The sequence below is a fragment of the Sarcophilus harrisii genome, chromosome 3, assembly GCF_902635505.1.
Source record: "Sarcophilus harrisii chromosome 3, mSarHar1.11, whole genome shotgun sequence".
In the NCBI taxonomy this organism is placed as follows: Eukaryota; Metazoa; Chordata; class Mammalia; order Dasyuromorphia; family Dasyuridae; genus Sarcophilus; species Sarcophilus harrisii.
This window is the reverse complement of record NC_045428.1, coordinates 416592737-416613507: the sequence shown is the minus strand read 5'-3', so window position 1 is coordinate 416613507 and position 20771 is coordinate 416592737. Positions and strand designations below refer to the sequence as shown.

Sequence of the window (20771 nt, the reverse complement as noted above, 5' to 3'; positions counted from 1 at the left end):
AAAAAAGCCCTATTTGGGGACTGTTTTCTGCTTGGTGTTTTCCTCTCCAGTCCCCTGCCATCTGAATCGATGATGCATGTGAGCCAAGATTTTCCAGTACACTGCTGTGATTATAGAGCTTAGCTTCCCAGTTTTCCGCTATGCTTGTTCATTAGCCTCATCACATTCACTCTTGACTTAGACCTCCTGTGGCATGAAGACTAAGCCAGGGACTAAGCAGGGGCAAATTAGCCTAATGGATTTATACATTTTTTCCTAGTTTACATCACTGAAAAACTAAAAACATATCCTGAGTTAGGAAGGAGGGAAAGCGAGTCCTATAATTTTCTGTGTTTATTAATGGGTTAGAAGTATAATGCAGCATTGTGTATCTATGGTAAACTAAATGTTTAGTAATAAGGAACCATGGGACCTGCTGGGTATCATATTGAGAGAGTAAGTTAGTTATAAACCATAACATGACATCAGCAACTTATGGCATATGTCCCAAAGTTGGAACTGGTTCTCAGGAGGAATGATTTAGTAAAATGGGCCCTAGATTAAGAGTTAGAAAATTTGGTTCTGAAGTTGCATGGTTGCTCTTTACAGGCGATTGTAAATTTCCTACCCTTTCTAGGCCTCTGTTTTTTGATCTATTGAAAATAATAAAGGGGAAGGTTATAGAATTGGACTAGTTGATTTTTAGGGCAGGGGATGGAATGCTAGGCCTGGATTCAGGAAGACTTATCTAGCTGAGTTCAAATCTAGTTTCGGACACTTATTACTTGTGCAACTCTGGGCAAGTCATTTAATCCTGTCTGCCTCAGTTTCCTTATCTGTAAAATGAGCTGAAAAAAAGGAAACCGTAAACCAGTCCAGTTTTTTTTTTTTTTGCCAAGAAAACTCCCAATGAGGTCATGGGTAAGCAACAACAAATTTGATCCTCAGTGCTCTTTTTTGGCTCTTGTGATTCTCCTTGCTATAACCATAGCCATGGGTAAAACTAACAAGTAAGTGAAATTTGTCTTCTGCCTTTCTTGCCTGCTTTTTTGTTTCTGTCTCTGCTCATCACTCATAGATGGTTCCTTGTCCCCTCTTGCTACCCACTCTGTCCAAAATTCCACATGGTGGCTTAATCAAGCCTGCTTTGCTCAGAAGTATCCCATATCAAGAGACCTTTCCATCCATGGCCCTTGTTCTTATGTGGGTGTTTGTAGAAACTCAGACTTTTGGTCCTTATTCGAAAACTTATGTGTAAATGAGTGACCAGCTGGGAGAGACACTTTAAATTAAATGTGTCTAAAACTGTCATTATTTCTCCCCTCAAATGAGTTCTTCTTCCTGACTTGTAGGTCCTGCATGCAGCTGTTCTTTTTCTCCCATGATGGAAACTTGGAAGTCATTTTGCAGTTTAGTTCAATAGATTCAATTAAGTAAGGGATACATACATTGGGGATATGAAGATTAAAAAAACAAAAACTCAATAAGCTCTCCCAAAGAATATATAGTGTCTTCCTCCACATCCGGTCAGTCGCTGTGTTCTTTTGCACCTGTTTCCAGTATTTCTCAGATTTGCTTCCTCTTCTCCATTCCCATGGCCATTACCCTAATTTAAACCCTCATAACCTCTTACCTAATCTGTAGCAATTGTCTCCTGACAAGTCTTTACACTTCTGGTTTATTCCTTTCTTTAAAAAAAAACAAAAACAAAAACTGGTGCCAGGTGACTGAGTCACTTTTTTGTCCCAAACCCTTACATCACTCATTCATTCCCATTACAGAAGATCCATTCTCCTTAGCTTGTTGTCCAAGCTACCTTCCTTTCTACATTTACCTTCTTCCCAGACTTATCTCATAACTCTTCATATTTTCTTTGTTCCAAACCATTTACAATTACCTACTCCTCAGACTCATTTGTCTGTGCCCATCCTCATAGCTAAGATGTCTCCTTTTGAAAGACTTAGTTCAAATGCTAATCTCCTCTAATATTTTCACCTCCAACTTTTCCTCTGTAAAAGAGAAGAAAGATAGGAGTCAGGAGAGCAGTGGTTTCTAACTCCACCTCTTAATTTACTATTTAAGGGATCAAATATGTCACTTTACTTTTCTGAATTTGTTTGCCCGTTTGTGAAATGGAGGTATCTGTGAATATTTTGTAAATATTAAGGTGCTGAATGAATGAATGTGAAATGTTTATTTCTTCCCCATCTCTTACATTTTAATATTCTAATTTAGTTCCTCTGTTTTATCATCTCTACTCATTGAGAAGTCCCTTGAATGCAAGTGCCATGTTTTCTTCATCATTCTAGTTTCCCCAATGCCTCATTGGACATAATAGATGCTTAATAAATATTAAATGAATGGACCTCTTTTCCGCAAGATTGTTTGCATTTGAGGAGACGAACCCAGTGAATATCTACTCTGAATGATATTTTATATGGAAAAGTACTTACTGATTTTGATTCTCATCCCTCCTCCCCTCTCCCATTCCAGGCTGTTATTCTGCCTCTGCCCAGTCCTTCTCCTCTCCCCCAACTCTGTGTCTGCCAAAGAAACAGCAAGTTAGCATCCCCTTCAGAACAGTCACCTGTTATTACTGTGATCTGATGCTACAAATTAAATCTTGTTATGGTGATAAAGTCATTTGGATATTACAACAGTATTTAAACTGGTTCACTTTATTACAAAGCATCTTGAATAAGTTTTTTAGGATTTGGAGTGATTTTTATTTCTTAGAGATTTTTGTTCCAAAAATATTAGGTATTTCAGGAGAACTATCTTTGAATTCTGCTAAATGAAATGTTCTTTGAGCTGTATTATTGTGTGTATGTACCTGTACACACACGTTTCTTTCATGTTTTAATAATTTTAGTACATCACATATTTGCATATCATTAATATATTTATCATATAATTTTTATATTCCAAAGTTTAGCAGAATGTCTACCACATAGTAGATGCCTAATAAATGCTAGCTGACTGACTAGTGTTTGACTTTCAAAATGTCGGACTTTAATATATTGTTGATATCACAACCTCTTACCCTCCCACCCCCTAATAATAATGCATAATAATGCAAGAATCCCTCTTGCATAATGGGATTCTTTTATATTTGACCACTTCTTTGTTGTCTTAAAATATTCTTAAGTGGGTCATAGGAGATTGAATTTAATTGTCCAGGAAACCCACAAACTCAAATAATTACCATCCACTTTCTTGAAATTTGAACTAGTAATTGTACTGGAGACTATTGGCATTTCCCCTTGATGGCAGGGTTGATCCACTCACTATTTAAGGTTTCAGCAAATGTTTCAGTTTGCTTGGATCTGCTGAAGTGCCTTTTTTTCTACCCCAGTGTAACTCTTTCCTAAGCCTCCTGGAAAATGGAATTTGCACTCACATATTGTGAGAAATAGTGAGTGCTGAAAAGATGCAGTTAAATTCATTATCAAGAGGAGTTATCAATAGATTGATTATAGTCAAAACCCATAGATTTTAGTTAGTTGTCTTGTGTAATATTACCTTTCCTTGAACAGTGTTTAGTGTAGTTAATATTAAATAATTAAAAAGAGTCTGAACCTCTTACAAACGAGTATAAGTGACTTTGAGAAGCAAAATCTTATTCCTTCTCTCTCTGTTCCAACTATTCACAACAGTCAGCAATATTTTCTTGGCTTCATGATGACATTAGATAGATGGGAGATACTTAGGAATCTTAATGTAACTTAATGACTCTGGGCCTCTATTTTCTTTTCTAAAAAAGAAGGCTTGGGCTTGATTGGGGAACAGAAAGGAGGGTTTTAACTTTATTTGTCTCATGACCTGTTTGGCAGTCTGACAAGCCTATGGATCCTTTCTCAGAATGTTTGTGGTCCACTTTCAGAATTGCAGGAAATACAAAATTTCAGCTAGAGGTTAGTGAAAATAAAGATGTGATTCCTTTTTCCATCTAAGGTCATGTATGCTCAAAGAATGTCCACAGATCCCAAGTTACCTTCTTGGCTACATGATCTTGCGGGCCCTTGGTTCCACATGTATGATCCTATAATTTATCACCTCTCTTCAAGCAGTTGTCTGAACAACTATGAAACCTCTTTAAAAGCTGAGTTAGCAAGAAGCTGCTGGTTCCAGATGAGTAATACTCCATTTGGACTGATTCTGAGTTCCTTTGGATTTGAGAATTAAATAAGGCTTGAGAGAAGGTTTTCTCATTTACTACTTTGAGGTTAGAGGAGTGAATCATTTTCTAAAAATAGTGAATACAAAAGACATTCAGATTGCAAATTCTTTTTTTCTGTTTTTGAGAGTCATCCCTCAGATATCTGTACCTGATGGTACCTTGTTTATACTGATGATTCTGCCAACACTGTCTTTCCTATCTCTTCCATGTCAACACCATCATATTTTTCCCTATTAGATTATAAGCTCCTTGAAAATGAGGGCTGTTTTTCTTTTCTCTCTTCTCTTCCTCTTCAAAAAATGTGCTTTGGCCAGTAATTGTGTTTAAACACAACAATTAAAAGTTTACAAATCACTTTCCATAGATTATCTAATTTGATCCTCATAGTAACATTATGAGGTAAAGAATATGAGAGTTATTATTTTTATTTTTTAGTTGAAGCTGAGAGAGGTTTCCACTGGTGGAGATTAAAGTTCAACCCACATATGAAGATAAATCTTTTCCATAGTTCCTGCAACAGTGATTATCCAGCCTTTCCCTAAAGATCTTCAAAAATATATAATTGGCCACCTTTTGGCAGCCCATTTCTCTCTTAGAATGTTTTCATGGTATAGATTCCTATTGTTCCTGGTTCTTCCTTGACATCATAATCATTTTTCTCATTAGCTTGTAAGCATCTTGAGAGCAGGAAATGTCTTTGCCTTGTATCCTTAGGCTTAGTGCAATGCTTACTAGGAGCTTAATAAATGCTTATTGAAATAGTAATTTTCTACATGAGAACCCTTGAGATATCTGAAGACCAATGGGGCTTTATATCCCTTTCCTCTAAAATGATTCTACTGGATCCTCAGCCCAGTATGCTATATATAAGTAAATTGGTGCTTAATACATATTTGCCAAATGAATAAGTTTCTGACTAATTGAAATTTCCTCATTTCCTGCTATTATAGGCCTCCCAATTAGAGGTCTCAGAAAGAGACAGCAGTTATTATTTCCACTTAGGTAACAGCTATTGTACTGAAGAGTAAGGTCTTGAATCTAAACCTCTTCACTCTCAAGATCTGTATTCTTTTCAGGATAGAGTTTTCAGTATAGAGTTAGCTCCGTTTACAGGTGGAGTTTATTTGTCCTATTCTTTATAGTCTCATTTTAAAAAGTGCTAATAATAACAGAAAATTTAAAGATGAATGTTAAACTATTATCTGTAATGAAAAGGTTTCAGGGATATGAGAAAAAGAGAAGGAAGACTTCAGTTAGAAGTATTTCCAGTCTCCTGAGTGGAGATCAAAAAACTTTTCAAATTGCTGGTAACTTAGCAGACTGGTTAGCATAGGCTGGGCTTTTGGTTTTGTTGTTTTTAGTTTAGTGTTTTTTTTAAGTTTCTATTGTAATTTATTTTCCAAGTACATATAAAGATAATTTCCAATATTTGCTTTTGCCAGACTTTGTGTTCCAAAATTTTTCTCCTTTCCTTATCTCCCCCCTCCTCAAGACAGCAAGTAATCTGACATAGATTAAATATGTACAATTCTTTTAAATGTATTCCCATATTTATAATGTTGTAGAAGAAAAATCAAACCCAAAGGGGAAATAATATGAGAAAATAAACAAAAAGTGAAAATACTATACTTCAATTCTGTCACCGGATGCTCATGGCATTTTCCATCCCAAGCCTATGGAATTGCTTGAATCACTGTATCATTGAGAAGAGCCAAGTCCATCACAGTTGATCATCACATAAACTTGTTATTGTATACCATGTTCTCTTGGTTCTGCTCACTTCACTCAGCAACAGTTCATGTATGTCTTTCCAAGCTTTTCTGAAATCAGCCTTTCATAGGCTTTTAACTACTGATGGGTCTCCTAGCTTCCATCCTTACCTCTTCTCTGTTGATGTGAGCCTATGAAGTATATTAAGACCCAAGCACTGGTCCATTGTACTGGTTGTATTGGTAATGCATTAGCTCATATAGGCATTTATAGGAAGGAGGAAGAAGAGAATAGTTACTCCTATTTACACAGTGTTTCAAGATTTACCAAGGAATTCTTCAGTACAACCTTGTCAGGAAGATTTGAAGAACACCTGAAAATAGATGTTTAAAATATACTTTGTTATAGAGATTTTTGGTGAACTATATGAAGCTCAAAAATCAGAATCAGGAGACCTGTGTTAGTGTCTTAACTGTCTTAATTGTTAGCTGGGTGATCATGGGTAGACGATAATTATCTCATCTTTTAAGTCAGGATAACAAATAGTTGTTCAATCCATTTTACCAGGGCTGCTGTGAAGATTAAATGAGGAAATGAATATAAAATGCATTATTATCCTAAAATGTCATATACATTTAAGCATAAATACAAATGAGAGGCATCCTGTTAGGGAAAAAGTTGGTCTCAGGAATCAGGACTTGGTTGTAGGCTGGTCTTGGACATATGCTGCCTGTATGAACCTAAGAAGGTCCTTAAACCTCTCCTTTGTCCCCAGGCTACTCTAACAAAATGTATTGCAGGAAAGGTGCCAGCCTGCTGTTGTAGTGGGAGTTTCTTCATTGGATTATACTCTATTGAAATCATAAATCTGAATCTTCTGCTTTAAGTAAATTGTGAAGGTAGATACTAGAGATGAGAAGTTTATTATAGTTGCTAAATGAAGAGATGAGTCTGGGAGGGGGCTAAGGTGGTGCTTGTGTGAATGGAGAGGAGATTAAAAAAAAGGCAAAAATGGGAGATTACAAAGATTGAGTAATGATGATATTTGGCAACAGATTGGATGTGAGGGGAAAGGATGCATCAGAGATGACTCTTTTTGGTCTTAATGTAATCCCTGATTTTCAGTCACTTTACCTCTTCAGTCTATTGCCAAACCTTGTCAATTCAGAACATCTCTCATATGTATCACTTTGTTTCCCTTCACACAGCTATCTTAGTTTAAACTTCTCTCTTCCTTCTCCTCAGTTTTTATCATTATTATTATTTTCCCCTCAGTGTTCTTTTTTTAAAAAAATATAATGTAAAACTATTTTAAAGTCTGATTCTTTTTGTGCAGCAAAATAACTGTAGGGATATATATATATATATATATATATTATTTATATTTATATATATTGTATTTAACATAATACTTTAACATATTTAACATGTATTGGTCTACCTGCCATCTGGGGAAGGAGTTGGGGGGGAAGGAGGGAAAAATTGGAACAAAAGATTTTGCAATTGTTAATGATGAAAAATTTACCCATGCATATATTTTGTAAGTAAAAAGCTATTATAAAAAAAATAATGTAAATAGCATTTTATTTTTTCTATTTGCATATAAAGACAGTTTTCAACATTCATTTGTTACAAGATTTTGAGTTCCAAGTTTTTCTCCCTCCTTCCATTCCACCTCCCTAGGCAGCAAGCAATCATGTATTCCCCTCAGTTTTTAAAGCAAGAGCTTTCCAACTGGTTTCTCTGCCATATCTCTCCCCACTTCAGTTCATCATGCACTGCTGTGATGTGAAATTTTCCTAATGCATAGATCTCTGCTTAAGTCACAGAAACAGTAATATATAGGATTTCTAAACAATTTTTCTTCACCTAACAGCTTGTTTTCCATCTTATCATAATGATAGCTTACTTTGGGGAAGGAGGCAGGCCCTGCAATTTCATTGGTCAGAGAACTCCCAGTGTGGAGACACCCGCTGCCAGGACTGTTAACTCACTGTCTGTGTAACCTTGGTGGGAGAATGATGGTGCCATTAACAGAAATAGGGAAGTCAGGAAGAGGAGCAGCTTTAAGGGGAAAGTAATGAAATCTATTTTAAATAATGTTCAGCTTGAGGTGCTGGCAGAACATTAAAGTGGAGATGTTTGATAGGTAGTTAAAATTCAGGTTTAGCATTGATGATCCAGTTTGGGAGTTATTTTCAAAGAGGTGATAGTTGTAAGAGCAGATGAGGTCATCCCTTTTGCTTCTGGTGATCTTCCTCCTCAGTCTCCACTAGAATTCTTGGCTCCTGGTTCTCATTCTCTGATAGCTGGTGAACTTTTGCCTTATGTTTCTTGGCCCAAGTCTTTCTGGCTCTTCCCTTGCTGCCTCCTCACTAAAACATCATGGATGTCTTCTCTGTCTACTTCCCATCCCTTTTTTTCTCCCATTAGACTGTAAGCTACTTTTTGGGCTGCTTATATTGGTGTCCTCAGCACCTAGCACAATGCATGGCACATAGCAAGTGCTTAATAAATGCTCTTTTGTGGGTCTGTCTGTTGCTGTGTCTGTGTGTGTCTTTTCTTACCTTTTCATCTCTGTCTATCTATCTGTCTACCACTAATGAAACAAATTCTTGGGTAATGAGATGAAGCAGAAGGAGTGTTTGGACAAAGAGAGCAGGGTGAGTATCCTGAAACAAAAAGAATAGAAAAGAAAGCATACAAAAGGCATTATCCACCTTGTCAGATTCTATAAATAGCTTATGGATAATGAGGATTAAGAAAAGACCACTGACAACCTTCTGAGAGTCATTTCCATAGAGTAGTAGGATGGTAACTAGATTATTAGAGACTAAAAGATGACCTGAGAGAAGTGAGGGAATGGAGGTCACTAGTTGAATTGTCTTTACTGTTAAAAAAAAAAAAAAAAAAAAAAAAAAATCTGACAGCAAAAAAGAAGAAAGAGGTTTTGTTTTTAAATTGTCAAAATTTATGAATGTTTCTAATCTGAGTGGAGTGGAATTATTGTAGAGGGAAAGACTGGAGCAAAGGCTTTCTAAGAAGTATAAGTAATGGCAGGATCAATCTTGGCTAGAAGGATAACCTCCTCATCTTCCCCAAACAGAAGGGAAGAATAAGTATAGACAGCGAAATTTTGAGGAAGAAACTCCTTAATCTCGATAGTGGCTAGAGTCTTCCCACTATACAGCATTTATAAAATGTCAGAATATTATAAATTTAGAGTTTAAGGAATCTTAAGACCATCTAATCTAACTCATTTTTTTTTAAAACATAATGAGGAAACTAAGCACAGAAAAGGTATCTGATTTGTCTAAAGTCACAGATTCAAAGCCTGGTCCTAATTCAGCATTCTTGCAGCTATACCACATTGCCCCTTTATGTCTCTCTCTCATCTCTCTGACTTCATATGTAATTTCTGCATATAACAAAGAAAACATTTTTTGTTCATGTTTCTAAAATAAAGCATTTTGAGGATACTCTTAAGTAGCTATTCATTTATTCTTCATTCATTCATTTTTGGACTTGGTAGTTCCTAACACGAACAGTGTTAAGTTTTTAAATGAGCACTGATGTCAGAAATGTACAGTACAAAGTTAATTCCTGTTGCCTTCATGAGTCTGAGGTGGTTAACCACAGGCTCCCAGAAGAATGGATTCTCATGGTGTGGGGAAAGTGATTAGTGAAAATTTATGCTTACCATATGGAGAATAACCCAAGAGGAATGTGAGCCTGGGGTAACAGGGAAGTGAAAACAAGGAGTTATGCCAGCCAAGGGCAAATGAGGTAACTGAGGCATTCTGTCATGGCCTGGATTTTTTTTTTTAATTTGAAGGAAAATGTAGTGGGTAGGTCAGCTAGTGATTGTGACAAATCCATACAAGCCTAAGTTCTTGGAATTTTTTTTCTTGCACGCTGCATGCTAGCATTGTGGGGCACTGGTTAGAATCAGAATTTGCCTAGCTAATAATTTGCCATGGCAGAGTGAGATATGTCCTTGAAGATAGTGGTAGCATGGGCTCATGTCACTTTGACAGAAGCCCATTTGTGTAAGGCCAGTAGCACTTTTTATTGTGGTTGAGGAAACCCATAGCCCAATTATGTTAAATCTTACTTTTATTTCTTATACTGTGGCATAAAATTTGCAAATAAATCATTTAGATTTTAAAAACAAAAACATTCACTCTGTTCTTCCCAATGTGATTGAAAATTAGCAATTTCTTTGTCTTGGATGTGAATTGTGTGTATATGTAAATGTTTATTTAAATTAGTGAAATACAGATGTTTGGTTTCTCTTCATATAAGTCTATGTCTTTATTGGTCTTATTTTTGTACTTTTGGGGGTTTTTGCCCTTGTTTGGTACTCCAGTATTCAGCACATAGTAGGTGCTTAATATATACTTGCTAACTCAACTTGGTCTACTAAATACTGTGTGACATATTTTCAGGAAAAAATGTTAAAAGGTTCTTTTAAATGTAAAGAGAGCAAAAACTTGTTCAGAAGGAAGCACATACAAGTGGGAGAGCTTCAAAAGATAAAATTTGAATTTACTATATACTTCAAAAGATAAGCAAACTTTTATAGAAATCTATAGTTTTATATCCAGCCCTCTTTTTTATTTTACTTTGTGTTTAAAAGTGCCTATTCTATTTGGTGTTAAGTCAGAATAAGAATATATTATAAAAATAAAAGGAAGTGACTGAGGAGAGAGGGATACTTATTGAGAAATAACAATGATGTAAAAAAATAGCATCAATAAAAATGAAACTTTTTTTTAAATCTTAGAACATTATCAATAGGTTGACTTTTAAGAAAGATTCTGAGAACCCTTTTCACTAAGGCAGATGATTATTAGTGTTATGGATATTTTGAAATTTTAAGCATAGTAGCTTTGCTTCTGATTTCAAGATTGCGTTTCCTACCAACTGCAGATAGACTCACTAGGATAAATGTGAAATCTAGATATTTTGCTTGTGTGTTTTCTCTTGAGTGTTGAATTCTTACTGAGTAATAAATGATTGCCAGGCTAGTCATTAAAAAAAAAAAAGTTTGAGCTTTTGTTTTTTTTCTTGCCACTTAGGAAGAACTTGACTAACCCTGTTTAGTTGTACCCAATATAAGTTGGGAGAGATTTTTTTTGTCTATGATTATAACATGTTTTTAAAGAGAATGCATTTAATTTCCAATAATACAGCAACAAGCTCAACCAAATTGGAAGATTTGAGCTACTTAGATGGACAGAGGAACGCTCCCCTTCGAACCTCAATTAGATTGCCATGGCACAATACTGCAGGAGGTCGAACACAGCAAGAAATTAAAGGTATTTTCCTTAAATGTCTTTGTAATGTATGTGACTCATTTGTTCAACACCTTTATTGAACCCTTATGTAATTGTCAGTGTTGTTAATAAAATGATTTTTAAAAATATGGCGTAGGGTATATGCATTTAAATTTGTTTAATAAAGTATAGACAGAGACCATTGGAACTGAAGGATTTTCAAGTCCTGAATATTGTTAGAGTTGAAGAAATAAGCATTCTACTATGATGCAGTGTGAATTATGGGAATGATACATGTAAATCCAACAACTGTGAATGTATTTTTTTTTTCTATCAGCACAGTGTATTGAGTTTACTTTGGTCTTATGAGTTTGCCTTGGCCACATATCAATGTATTTGTTTTAGTACATCCAACCAGTAACTTGGAATTGTGGATGTCAGCAGCCTTACCTAATTGGGTACTAGGTATTTTAGCCAACAAAGATTGAGCTGTCCTGTTGCCATCTTGGCCCAGGGAAAAACATTGCTTACTATTTACTTATTCATGGTGGTTGTAAAACATACTCATTAAATACAGTTTCAGGGTAAACCAAACTATGCTTGGTATAGCCATTTGAATAATACTCACTAATCCTTGTGGGTGGTTGTGTGTTCAGCCTCCCCCTTCTGAGTAACTCCAAATAAAACCTTGGGTTTGAGGGGCTAGAGGAAAATCAGCATAATAAGAAATTCTGTAGACTCTACATATACTATATTTTTGCCTCTACCAAAAGAGACATATCGATAGCTAAAGAATCTTCAATGTTATTATATTATTCTAGTATCTTGTGATTTTAAATTGCTCAGAGTTCAAGCCTTGTGGCTGTTCTATCCTTTCTTGGGAAGGAATAATTTAGATTTTTATCAAATGGTCCTTGAGGATGAGCTGTTTACCATTATCGTCATTCCTTTCCCCACCTTAAAAAATACCTTTAGTAAAGCCTTCTGGATTATCCCAGGAAATTTATAAATCATTTTAAATTGAACTGTTGAAAAGAAAAATCAGTTCATCCTGACTTTGAGAATGGTGTAATTTTAAATTTGAAATATAGACTAATATTTAAGATCTGTGGAGATCTGAGCTTGAAAAAAAAAAGTTTTTTAATGGATATGAAAAACTGATTTTTTTTTCCCTTGGGAAAGTTTTTATTTTTTTTCTTTAGATAGAATTTCCTTTTTTCTAAATATTGACTTCTTAATCATCCCAATAGAATGTAAGCTAGAGGGCAAAGACTTAGAATTTGTTTGCTGTCCTTGATGCTTTACACAGGGACTGATACTTGGTAAGGGTTTAAATGATTGCTGATGGATTGGTTCTCAACCTATTCATTCAAAAGAGTCCTCAAGGCTGAATATCTGTCATTATTTATTTATTTATTTATTTTTATTGAAACAGTAACATGACACTTTTTTGATGGTCAGGCCTCCAATCTATAAATGTTTATTAAGTTCCCAGTGTATATAGGAACTCTTTTCCACATATTAAAAAGGATCCAGGGATAAATAGGGACCACCAGAGAAACCTGGAAATTAGCTTTTTTTCAGAAAGTCCAAGCAATTTTTCCCTCCAGAATCACTCCTAGATTTTCAAAGAGATTCATTGTTTTAGAAATAATATTAATGGATTAATTTGCTTACCTTTTTTTCCTTTATTTTTATTTTTTATTTTTTGGCCACAAGATTAGAAAGGAGTATAGGGAATTCTGCTGGAGACATTGAGAGCAGAAAACTGACAGTAAGGGCAATGTAGATCTACCCACCTCAACCCTCCCTGAGGGCACCTCTGTAATAGTAGGAAGCAGTGATTAATTTTCATGGTGATAATACTGAGCCATTTAGAAAAGGTTAATGTGTGTGCGCTTGCCTGTACTAATGGATGTATGCAGTAAATTTCAGAAACATTTCTTTTCAGAATAGCTAAAAATTTGTTTTGAACATTTTTGTAGCTTTTAAAAAAATAATCTTGAATTATTTGGAAAATCTGGTTAGCAGATAGAGTGATTTGACACGGTCCTTATTTAGTAGATATTGTAGATCTTAAATATCTTCAACGTAGTAATTCTAATTCAGTTTTGTTAATTTTCTGGCATTATCGGTGAATCAACTATCAGCTGAATGCTTTCTCTGTGTTTTGGCCAGGGTCAAGTGTATCACACACAGAAGATACTGTGGTGCACTGTACAAATCAGGCTCTCAGTTATTAATCACTTCATTGATAACAGCCAAATAAATTGGATATTGTAGTACATGTCTATAACCCTTGCTTCTTCTCAAGGAGACTGAGATTGGTAAATTGTTTAAGATTAGGAGTTGTGAGCTGCATTAGGCTAAAGTTGATGCAGTATCCCCATTAATCTTGCACCAATAGGTTGACCCTAATTGACCTGGATTGGAAATAAATGGTCTGTGCATCTGTGTGGGTCAGCAGTAGGATCAAGACATGAATGGCTACTGCATTTCCAGGCCTGGACTAGATAGGAGACTAGCCTCCTTCCCATCATTCCCCCCCTACTCTCCAAAAAAAGTGGCAAATAATTATAGTGTTGCTGAACTAGAGTTATTAGGTTGCAGTTTTGTGAAATTTTCCTAGATCTAAATCATTTAAATCCAAGGATCAAGTATCTTTTTTGAATTATTTCATTTTATCCCAAGAAGACACTGAAACTTTTTTGCTATGTTCAAAAGGATGCTGTTTGAAACGATGCTGTTAATGGAATTTTATTGCATTAAATCATGGACTTTATTCTAATTATACTGTTCTTCCTTCTAGCACGGTTTGTCCCTTACAAGCCACAAGACATTTTGTTGAAGCCACTGTTGTTTGAAGTGCCAAGCATAACAACAGACTCTGTGTTCATTGGAAGGGATTGGCTCTTTCAACTGATAGAAGAAAACTTGAAGAATACGGAGTTGGCAGAGAATAGGGGAGCAGTCGTTGTTGGAAATGTGGGATTTGGGAAGACTGCAATTATTTCTAAGTTGGTGGCACTTAGCTGCCATGGGAGCCGCATGAGACAGATTGCTTCAAACACTCCCAGTTCATCGCCTAAAAGTATGTTCATCTTTAATTAGTTGCCTAGTTATATTATTAATATGAAATGAAATTCAGGATACTGCTGTTGTGGTAAACATAAATTATCAATGTTTCTCAAGTTGTTCCAGCTGCTATGTTAAAAATAACAAAAAAAAAAAAAAATTTAATTGAAGTTTTTGATCATACAGGAAAACTCTGGTTTAACACTATTTATTACATCAAATGCATGGATGGAACATGGGGGACGGAAGTCTGTCCTCTTTCTATTGTACTCCCAACTCCCCATCTCTTTCTTGGCTCATTTCCCAGTGCTACTATTTTGTTGGTCCAGGGCAGGAGTACAAGGCAAGCTGGTGCACCATGGCCATTGCTCTGCTCTCTAAATTCAGGCCATTTCCAGTAGTTATAAGATGGAGATGCTCTTTTGATGTAGCAACAGCTACAGTGTTAAATGGGGAAGAACTTGGAATTGTGCTCTTGGGGAGTGGGGATGTTTGGGAGACCTGGCTCATTATTGCTCATTAAATCCAAAGATTTAAGATTTCTCACTTTGCAATCCATTGCAGGGGTTTTAAAGGTTCCCAGGTCCCCTGGTCAAATGTGTTGAAGGTTCCCTTATATATTCACCAAGATCATCAAGGTTCAGTTGGAACCTGGATATAATACCTTAACATATGTCCATTCCAAAGTTCCTTAGAATGTGTCATTCTTAGAATCTTAGAACTTTTTTTAGTGATTAGGAAGATTATTTTGAACACCTGTTGCTTCTTAAACATAGTAAATTCATTATACTTAAAATAAAATGGAAAAATTATCTATTTTTAGGGGAATGGTAAGAATTTATCAAGGAGTAAACTATCTGAAAAGAACTGGTTTTCCTGTTAATGTTGTTGACATAGATACTGGGAAATACTTTTTAATGGGATCCTGGTTTTATTTGTTCTTCCACAGATTCTGATCCCTGCCAGGATCTTCCTTTCACCCCATTATTCTCACCCAATACTTCCACAGGTGTTACCAGTGCTGTGAAAACCCCAAGTTGTCCTGGTACTCCTGAGCATCAGAGACCTGTAGATGGTGCCTTGAGATACCTTGCCTCTAAGGTAATGGGCTTTTGTATTTGATAATTGTGCTAGATTTGGGAATGCCAGTTAAATAATATTGTGAGGCAAGCAAAAGATTTAGCATTAGGAGACTACATTTATTTTTCCCCTCTAATTCTGTGATATCTAATAGGTAACTTCTTTGAATCCCAATTTTTCATTTGTAAAGTGGAAATTCTTTTATTTGTATCTCCAAGCCTCCATGAGTTGTTGTGAGGAAAAAAAGCTCTATGTAAGTATCCCTTGTCATCATCATCATCATCATCATCACCAGGATAAATTTTATGTTTTCCAGAGAGGCTAGAAGAAAAAACATTTTTAAAAACCATATACAGAAAAGATGAGTTTTAATTGAAGTTGTATTTAAGAAATGTAATGAAATGTGTTCACAGTAACAAATATCTAATAATTTTTATAATAATAGCTGATATTTTAAGTATACAAAGTCCTTTACATAAATTATCTCATTTGGTCCTTACAACAACTCTATGATATAGGTCAATAGACAATTACCTGTGCTGATTGGATATCAAATTAAGGGTCTAAAAGGGGAAATGAAGTTAGTAATGAAAGCCGCTGATAAGCTTTTGTTTTGAGCTTGATTTTATATTTAAGCTGAACTTTAAAAAAATTGAAGAGAATATGCTTCTGAGAGCCAAGTATTTTAAAGCTTCTACTTGACTGAAATTCTTATGTCTGAGACTTCATTCCCCTAAGACCTTGGCTCTCAGTAATTTTCTATCAGATATTTTTCAGGATGTGGTGAAGGAGAGTTGGCTGACTTTTCCTTCCTAAATTTATGGTCAGTGAGGCCTTTTTTGAGATATTTTTCTTCAGCTTTAACATCTGCCTACTGGTCCAACGTTGCTTTTTTATTTTTAATTCTTGCTATTGTTCTTGCTTTCAGCTAATTGTTTGGATTTTTCTTAGTGACTTTCCTGCCATTAAGTAATGAAATCATGGGTCCCTAATGTATAGGTAGTGATCTGCTTCATGTGCCCCTGAGTCCCATTAACTCAACTGAGAAGCCTGTGGCCTTTGCCCTCTAAAACTGAGAGTCCTACTGCTCCTGAACAGTGAAGTCTGGGAGTTCATGCAGGTGCAGGATTGTCAGACTGAAAAAAGAAGAGGTTGCCCTCAGCACAGGCGCTCTTAGCTACTAAGTACACCATAGAGAGAAGTGTGTTTTATTGCTTGTCTTCTTTCCAGTGAAGACAGAACTTTATGCTGCTATGTGTTAATGACTGATTTGTTGGAAAATAGTACGATAGGAAGATTACAAATTGCCCTTGAAAAAAGGATCCCAAATCCATAGTTAGGGACCGTATTTCTTCCTCTCCTGTCAAGAACTCCAGGCTTAGAATCCAGAGACAATATTAGTGAAATGGATGAATATTTACAAAAATAATAATTTCCCACATTTCCAGAAGAGGAAATTAAAATGCTCCTATTTTAGAAAACTAAATTAGAATATTTAACAATATTAACAAATTCTTTAAGAAAAAAATCTCCAAGACCAGATGAATTTACAAGTGAATTCTACCAAACATTTAAATAACAATTCCAATACTATTGGAAACTATTTGGAAAAATAGACAAAGATGGAGTCCTACCAAACTCCTTTTTTGACACAAATATGGTGCTGATAGCTAAATCAGAAAGGAAGGAGGAAGAAAATTATAAACTGATTTCCCTAGTAAATATTGATGCAAAATTTTTAGATAAATTGCCTTTTTATTAACAGGATAATACACTATGAATAGGTGGAATTTATACCAGGAATGAAGGGCTGGTTCAATATTAGGAACACTATCAGCATATAATTGACCATATGTATAACAAAACTTAACAGCAATCACTATCTCAATAGATGCAGACAAAAAACAGCACTAATACCTGTTAGAAACACTATAGAGCATAGGTATAAATGAAGTTTTCCTTAGAGTGATAAGTGGTATTTATCTAAAACATGAGTGAGCATTATATATAATAGGGGTAAGCTAGAAGCTTTCCCAGTAAGACCAGAGGTGAAACAAGGATGCCCCCACTATTATTCAATATTGTACCAGAAAAGTTATCATTAGAAATAATGATTTAGAAAAAGAAATTGAAGGAATTAGTGAGGAAATAAAACTATCACTCTTTACAGTTGATATGCTGGTGTACTTAGAGAATCAACTAAAAAACTACTTGAAATATTTGACAACTTTGACAAAATTGGAGGATATAAAATAAACCCATATGAATCATCAGTATTTCTATATGTTACCAACAAAATCCAGCAGCCAAAGGCAAACAGAGAAATTCCATTTAAAGTAACTGTAGACAATATATTTGGGATATGATATTTGGGATATTTGGGAGTCTAGTCAAGACGAATCCACAAACTGTATGAACACAACTACAAAGTTATTTTTAACACAAATAAAGTCAAGTATAAACAATTGGAAAAATAGCAATTGTTCATGAGTAGGTTGAACTAATAAAAAAAATGACAATTCTGTCTAATTCAATTTACTAATTCATTACCATACCAGTGAAACTATTGAAAAATTATTTTATACAACTAGGAAAAAATAGCAAATAAAAACACCTTTGAAAGAACATGAAATGCTAACGTGTATGTGTGTACACACATGTTTTTTAGTTCTAGTGAGTCTCTTTTAATTGAATTAATACTAGCTTTTATATCATACCTTAAGCTTTGCAAAGCACTTTATATGCGTTACTTAATCCCAAACATGATGGGGGAAAATACAAATATTTCAGGGTAAGCAAAGTTCTTCATAGAAGAGAATAAATTCAGTAACTGGGAAGATCTTAATTCTCACCTTTCTGCTTCCCTTACTCTCACCCCATTGCTCTTTTTGTAATCCCAGAGGTTTCATATGCAGAAAAAAAATTTCCCTATCAGGCTTTGGTGATCAGAATTACAAGGATTATCAGTTTCAGAGGACTAAAGTGGATTTATTTGGTGACCTCTTCCCACATATGCAAATTCTGGATCTCCCACTATCTTGGAATATTTCTAATTAGGTGACTTGTTGTCCTTGAAAGTTCATTATGACAAAGGTAACACTCCTTGTCTAATGACCAGGTAAAGTTTCATTCTCCTACCTGTATCTGCACCTAGAATTTCATAGATCGTAGGTCTGGAGTTGAAAGGGACTTAGAGGCCATTTTTAAGTCCCCTCATTTTACAGAAGAAGTTAACTTGAGGTCACAGAGCAGAAGACCTCAGCTGTGAGATTGAGTTGCTTCAAGATTCCTTCCTTAAAACTTCATTGTCATTCATTCCCCATACAGTCTAGAGGTTTTCATTTCTCTGCACAATCAGTCAGCTGTGCCATGCAAGGCTGTATACTTAGGAGACTTGAAATTAGTAACCTATTCTTCTTTTAGAGGAAAGTAGAAACATTATATGGAGGGTGTTTTTATTGGCTACTCATTTCCTGACTTGCTTTTTGAGAGCAGCAACAAACCAGCTCTAAGGAATTGTCAAGGCAATTGTTAGAGCATTTTTGTCCTCAGGAATGTTGGGGTCTACTTGGAATTTCCTGTGAGCCAGAGAGAACTCTGTGGATACTGAGTGTGGATTACGATATAGTATCTTCACCTTTTTTATTGTTGCTTGCTTGCTTTTGTTTTCTTTCTCTTTTTTTTTTTCTTTTTTGATATGATTTTTCTTGTGTACCATGATAATTTTGGAAATATGTATAGAAGAATTACAAAAAATAAAGAAAGAAAAAGAAAAAAAAGAATTTCCTGTGAACCAGGAATTGCCTTCAGTCAGGCCTAATTTTGATTTCTGTGAATGCCTTTTTGTTGTTACAGAAATAACAGGCTAGTATGTGGCTCAGAGAGGTGAATGACCACCTATTAAAAAAAAAAAAAAAACTGGAGATATCTCTAGGAGAAAAATAAAGATTTACTATACATTCTGGCTAGAAGCAGGCCTTCACCCTCATCCAGTAAGCAATTGAAAGGAGGAGGCACCTTAGAGACAGATCAGCAGTTTAAATAGTCCCTAAAGCAAAACCCTTCCCAACACTGACCCTCATTCTCATTGGGTCTTACATTGTAAATGGGGGAACTACTCAGGAAATTGAACTTTGGCCAATAAGAGCATGGTTGCCCGTATTTGGTTGAGGTGGAAAGGAAATGTTGTCATGGAAGAATAGTAGGAAGAAGAAGTAGGTATGTCCTTGAGTCAACAGCAAGGACTACCTTCTGCTCTGGGGTGTCTTAAGGGATCTCACTCCATCTCATTCACTAGGAACACCATCAACATGGGAATCAGGGAGACTTAGTTATGATTTCAGTTCTGTAGCTTGTTTACTGTGTGACCTTGAACAATTCACTTCATTTTAGGGAGCCTCTGTTTCCACCTTTGTTGAAATGAGGATAGATGGACTAAATCACTATGATCCCTGATTATTGGTACTAAACCTTTGTGACAGCTTGCAGACCCATAGCATCACTTTTCGCCTTCTCAGAGTAGGGACCCATGATGAAGTCCAGTGAATTTCGTCCAGGCTGTTGACTTTTAGCCTGAGAACCTGTCCCCTCATGGCTCGCTTTCTGTTCAGGTTGTGGCCTATCACTACTGCCAAGCTGACAACACCTACACCTGTCTGGTTCCCGAATTTGTGCACAGCGTCGCTGCTCTGCTGTGTCGGGCACACCCGCTGGCCGCCTATAGAGACCTGCTGATAAAGGAACCGCAGCTGCAGAGCATGCTGAGCCTCAGGTCCTGTGTGCAGGATCCAGTGGCAGCATTCACCAGAGGAGTCCTGGAACCCCTCGCAAACCTCAGAAATGGTAGATCAAAGATGTTATTTTCCTATTTTTAGACAGGAATGGGAGTGATTCGTTCTAGGAGTGGGATTGTGGTCCCCCAGGTGAGATGAAGGAGCTTGAACAGTTCTCAGCTTTTACTACTAATGGAAAACCAATCCCAAAGTCCATAATACATGGCTTTCCTTCCTGTTTGGTATTAACTGTTAGTTCTAAATTAGTCCCATTTTAATTTTTAATATGTTTTTTCTTTGACCCGCTCAACTGAATTTGAAGGTATGGTCACTCCTGACTTTTTTTATTTGTTTTCTCTTAGTTTTCCACGTTGGAACTCTTTATTTGCTTATTACTTCTTTTCCCAGAGGAATCCTAGGGGCAGAGGGAGGAACCTAATTCAGATTTAGGAGTTTTTCCTCCTTAAATTAGTCTGATGAAAAGTTTTCCAACTAAAAAAACAGGTTAAGTCAGTACAATATTTCTTTGGAAATTTCAATTATCCATGATATCTTTTATCCTTATTTTACTATAAATTATCAAGGAATTAGCTGTATCCATATGTGAGTGCTTCTCTACTAATATATATGTAATGCAAAATAATATTTCTAAAATCATGCCGTCTGTTGGCCTGCCTCTTGGCTTAGTATTCCTGT

General features: G+C 35.7%; 1 protein-coding gene across 3 annotated transcripts in view; it reads left to right on the top strand.

Annotated features, from left to right (window-relative positions):
* Positions 1 to 20771, top strand: part of TANC1 (tetratricopeptide repeat, ankyrin repeat and coiled-coil containing 1) — a 246801-nt gene that overhangs the window by 174108 nt on the left and 51922 nt on the right. For 2 of the 3 annotated variants that reach the window (XM_012544742.3, XM_031960629.1), the window contains 4 exons: positions 11065 to 11190; positions 13958 to 14239; positions 15173 to 15324; positions 19914 to 20145. In XM_012544742.3, the coding sequence (XP_012400196.1) occupies positions 11065 to 11190; positions 13958 to 14239; positions 15173 to 15324; positions 19914 to 20145 (792 nt within the window). The remainder of the gene's footprint in view (positions 1 to 11064; positions 11191 to 13957; positions 14240 to 15172; positions 15325 to 19913; positions 20146 to 20771) is intronic. The other variant, XM_023499223.2, reaches the window with a different exon arrangement.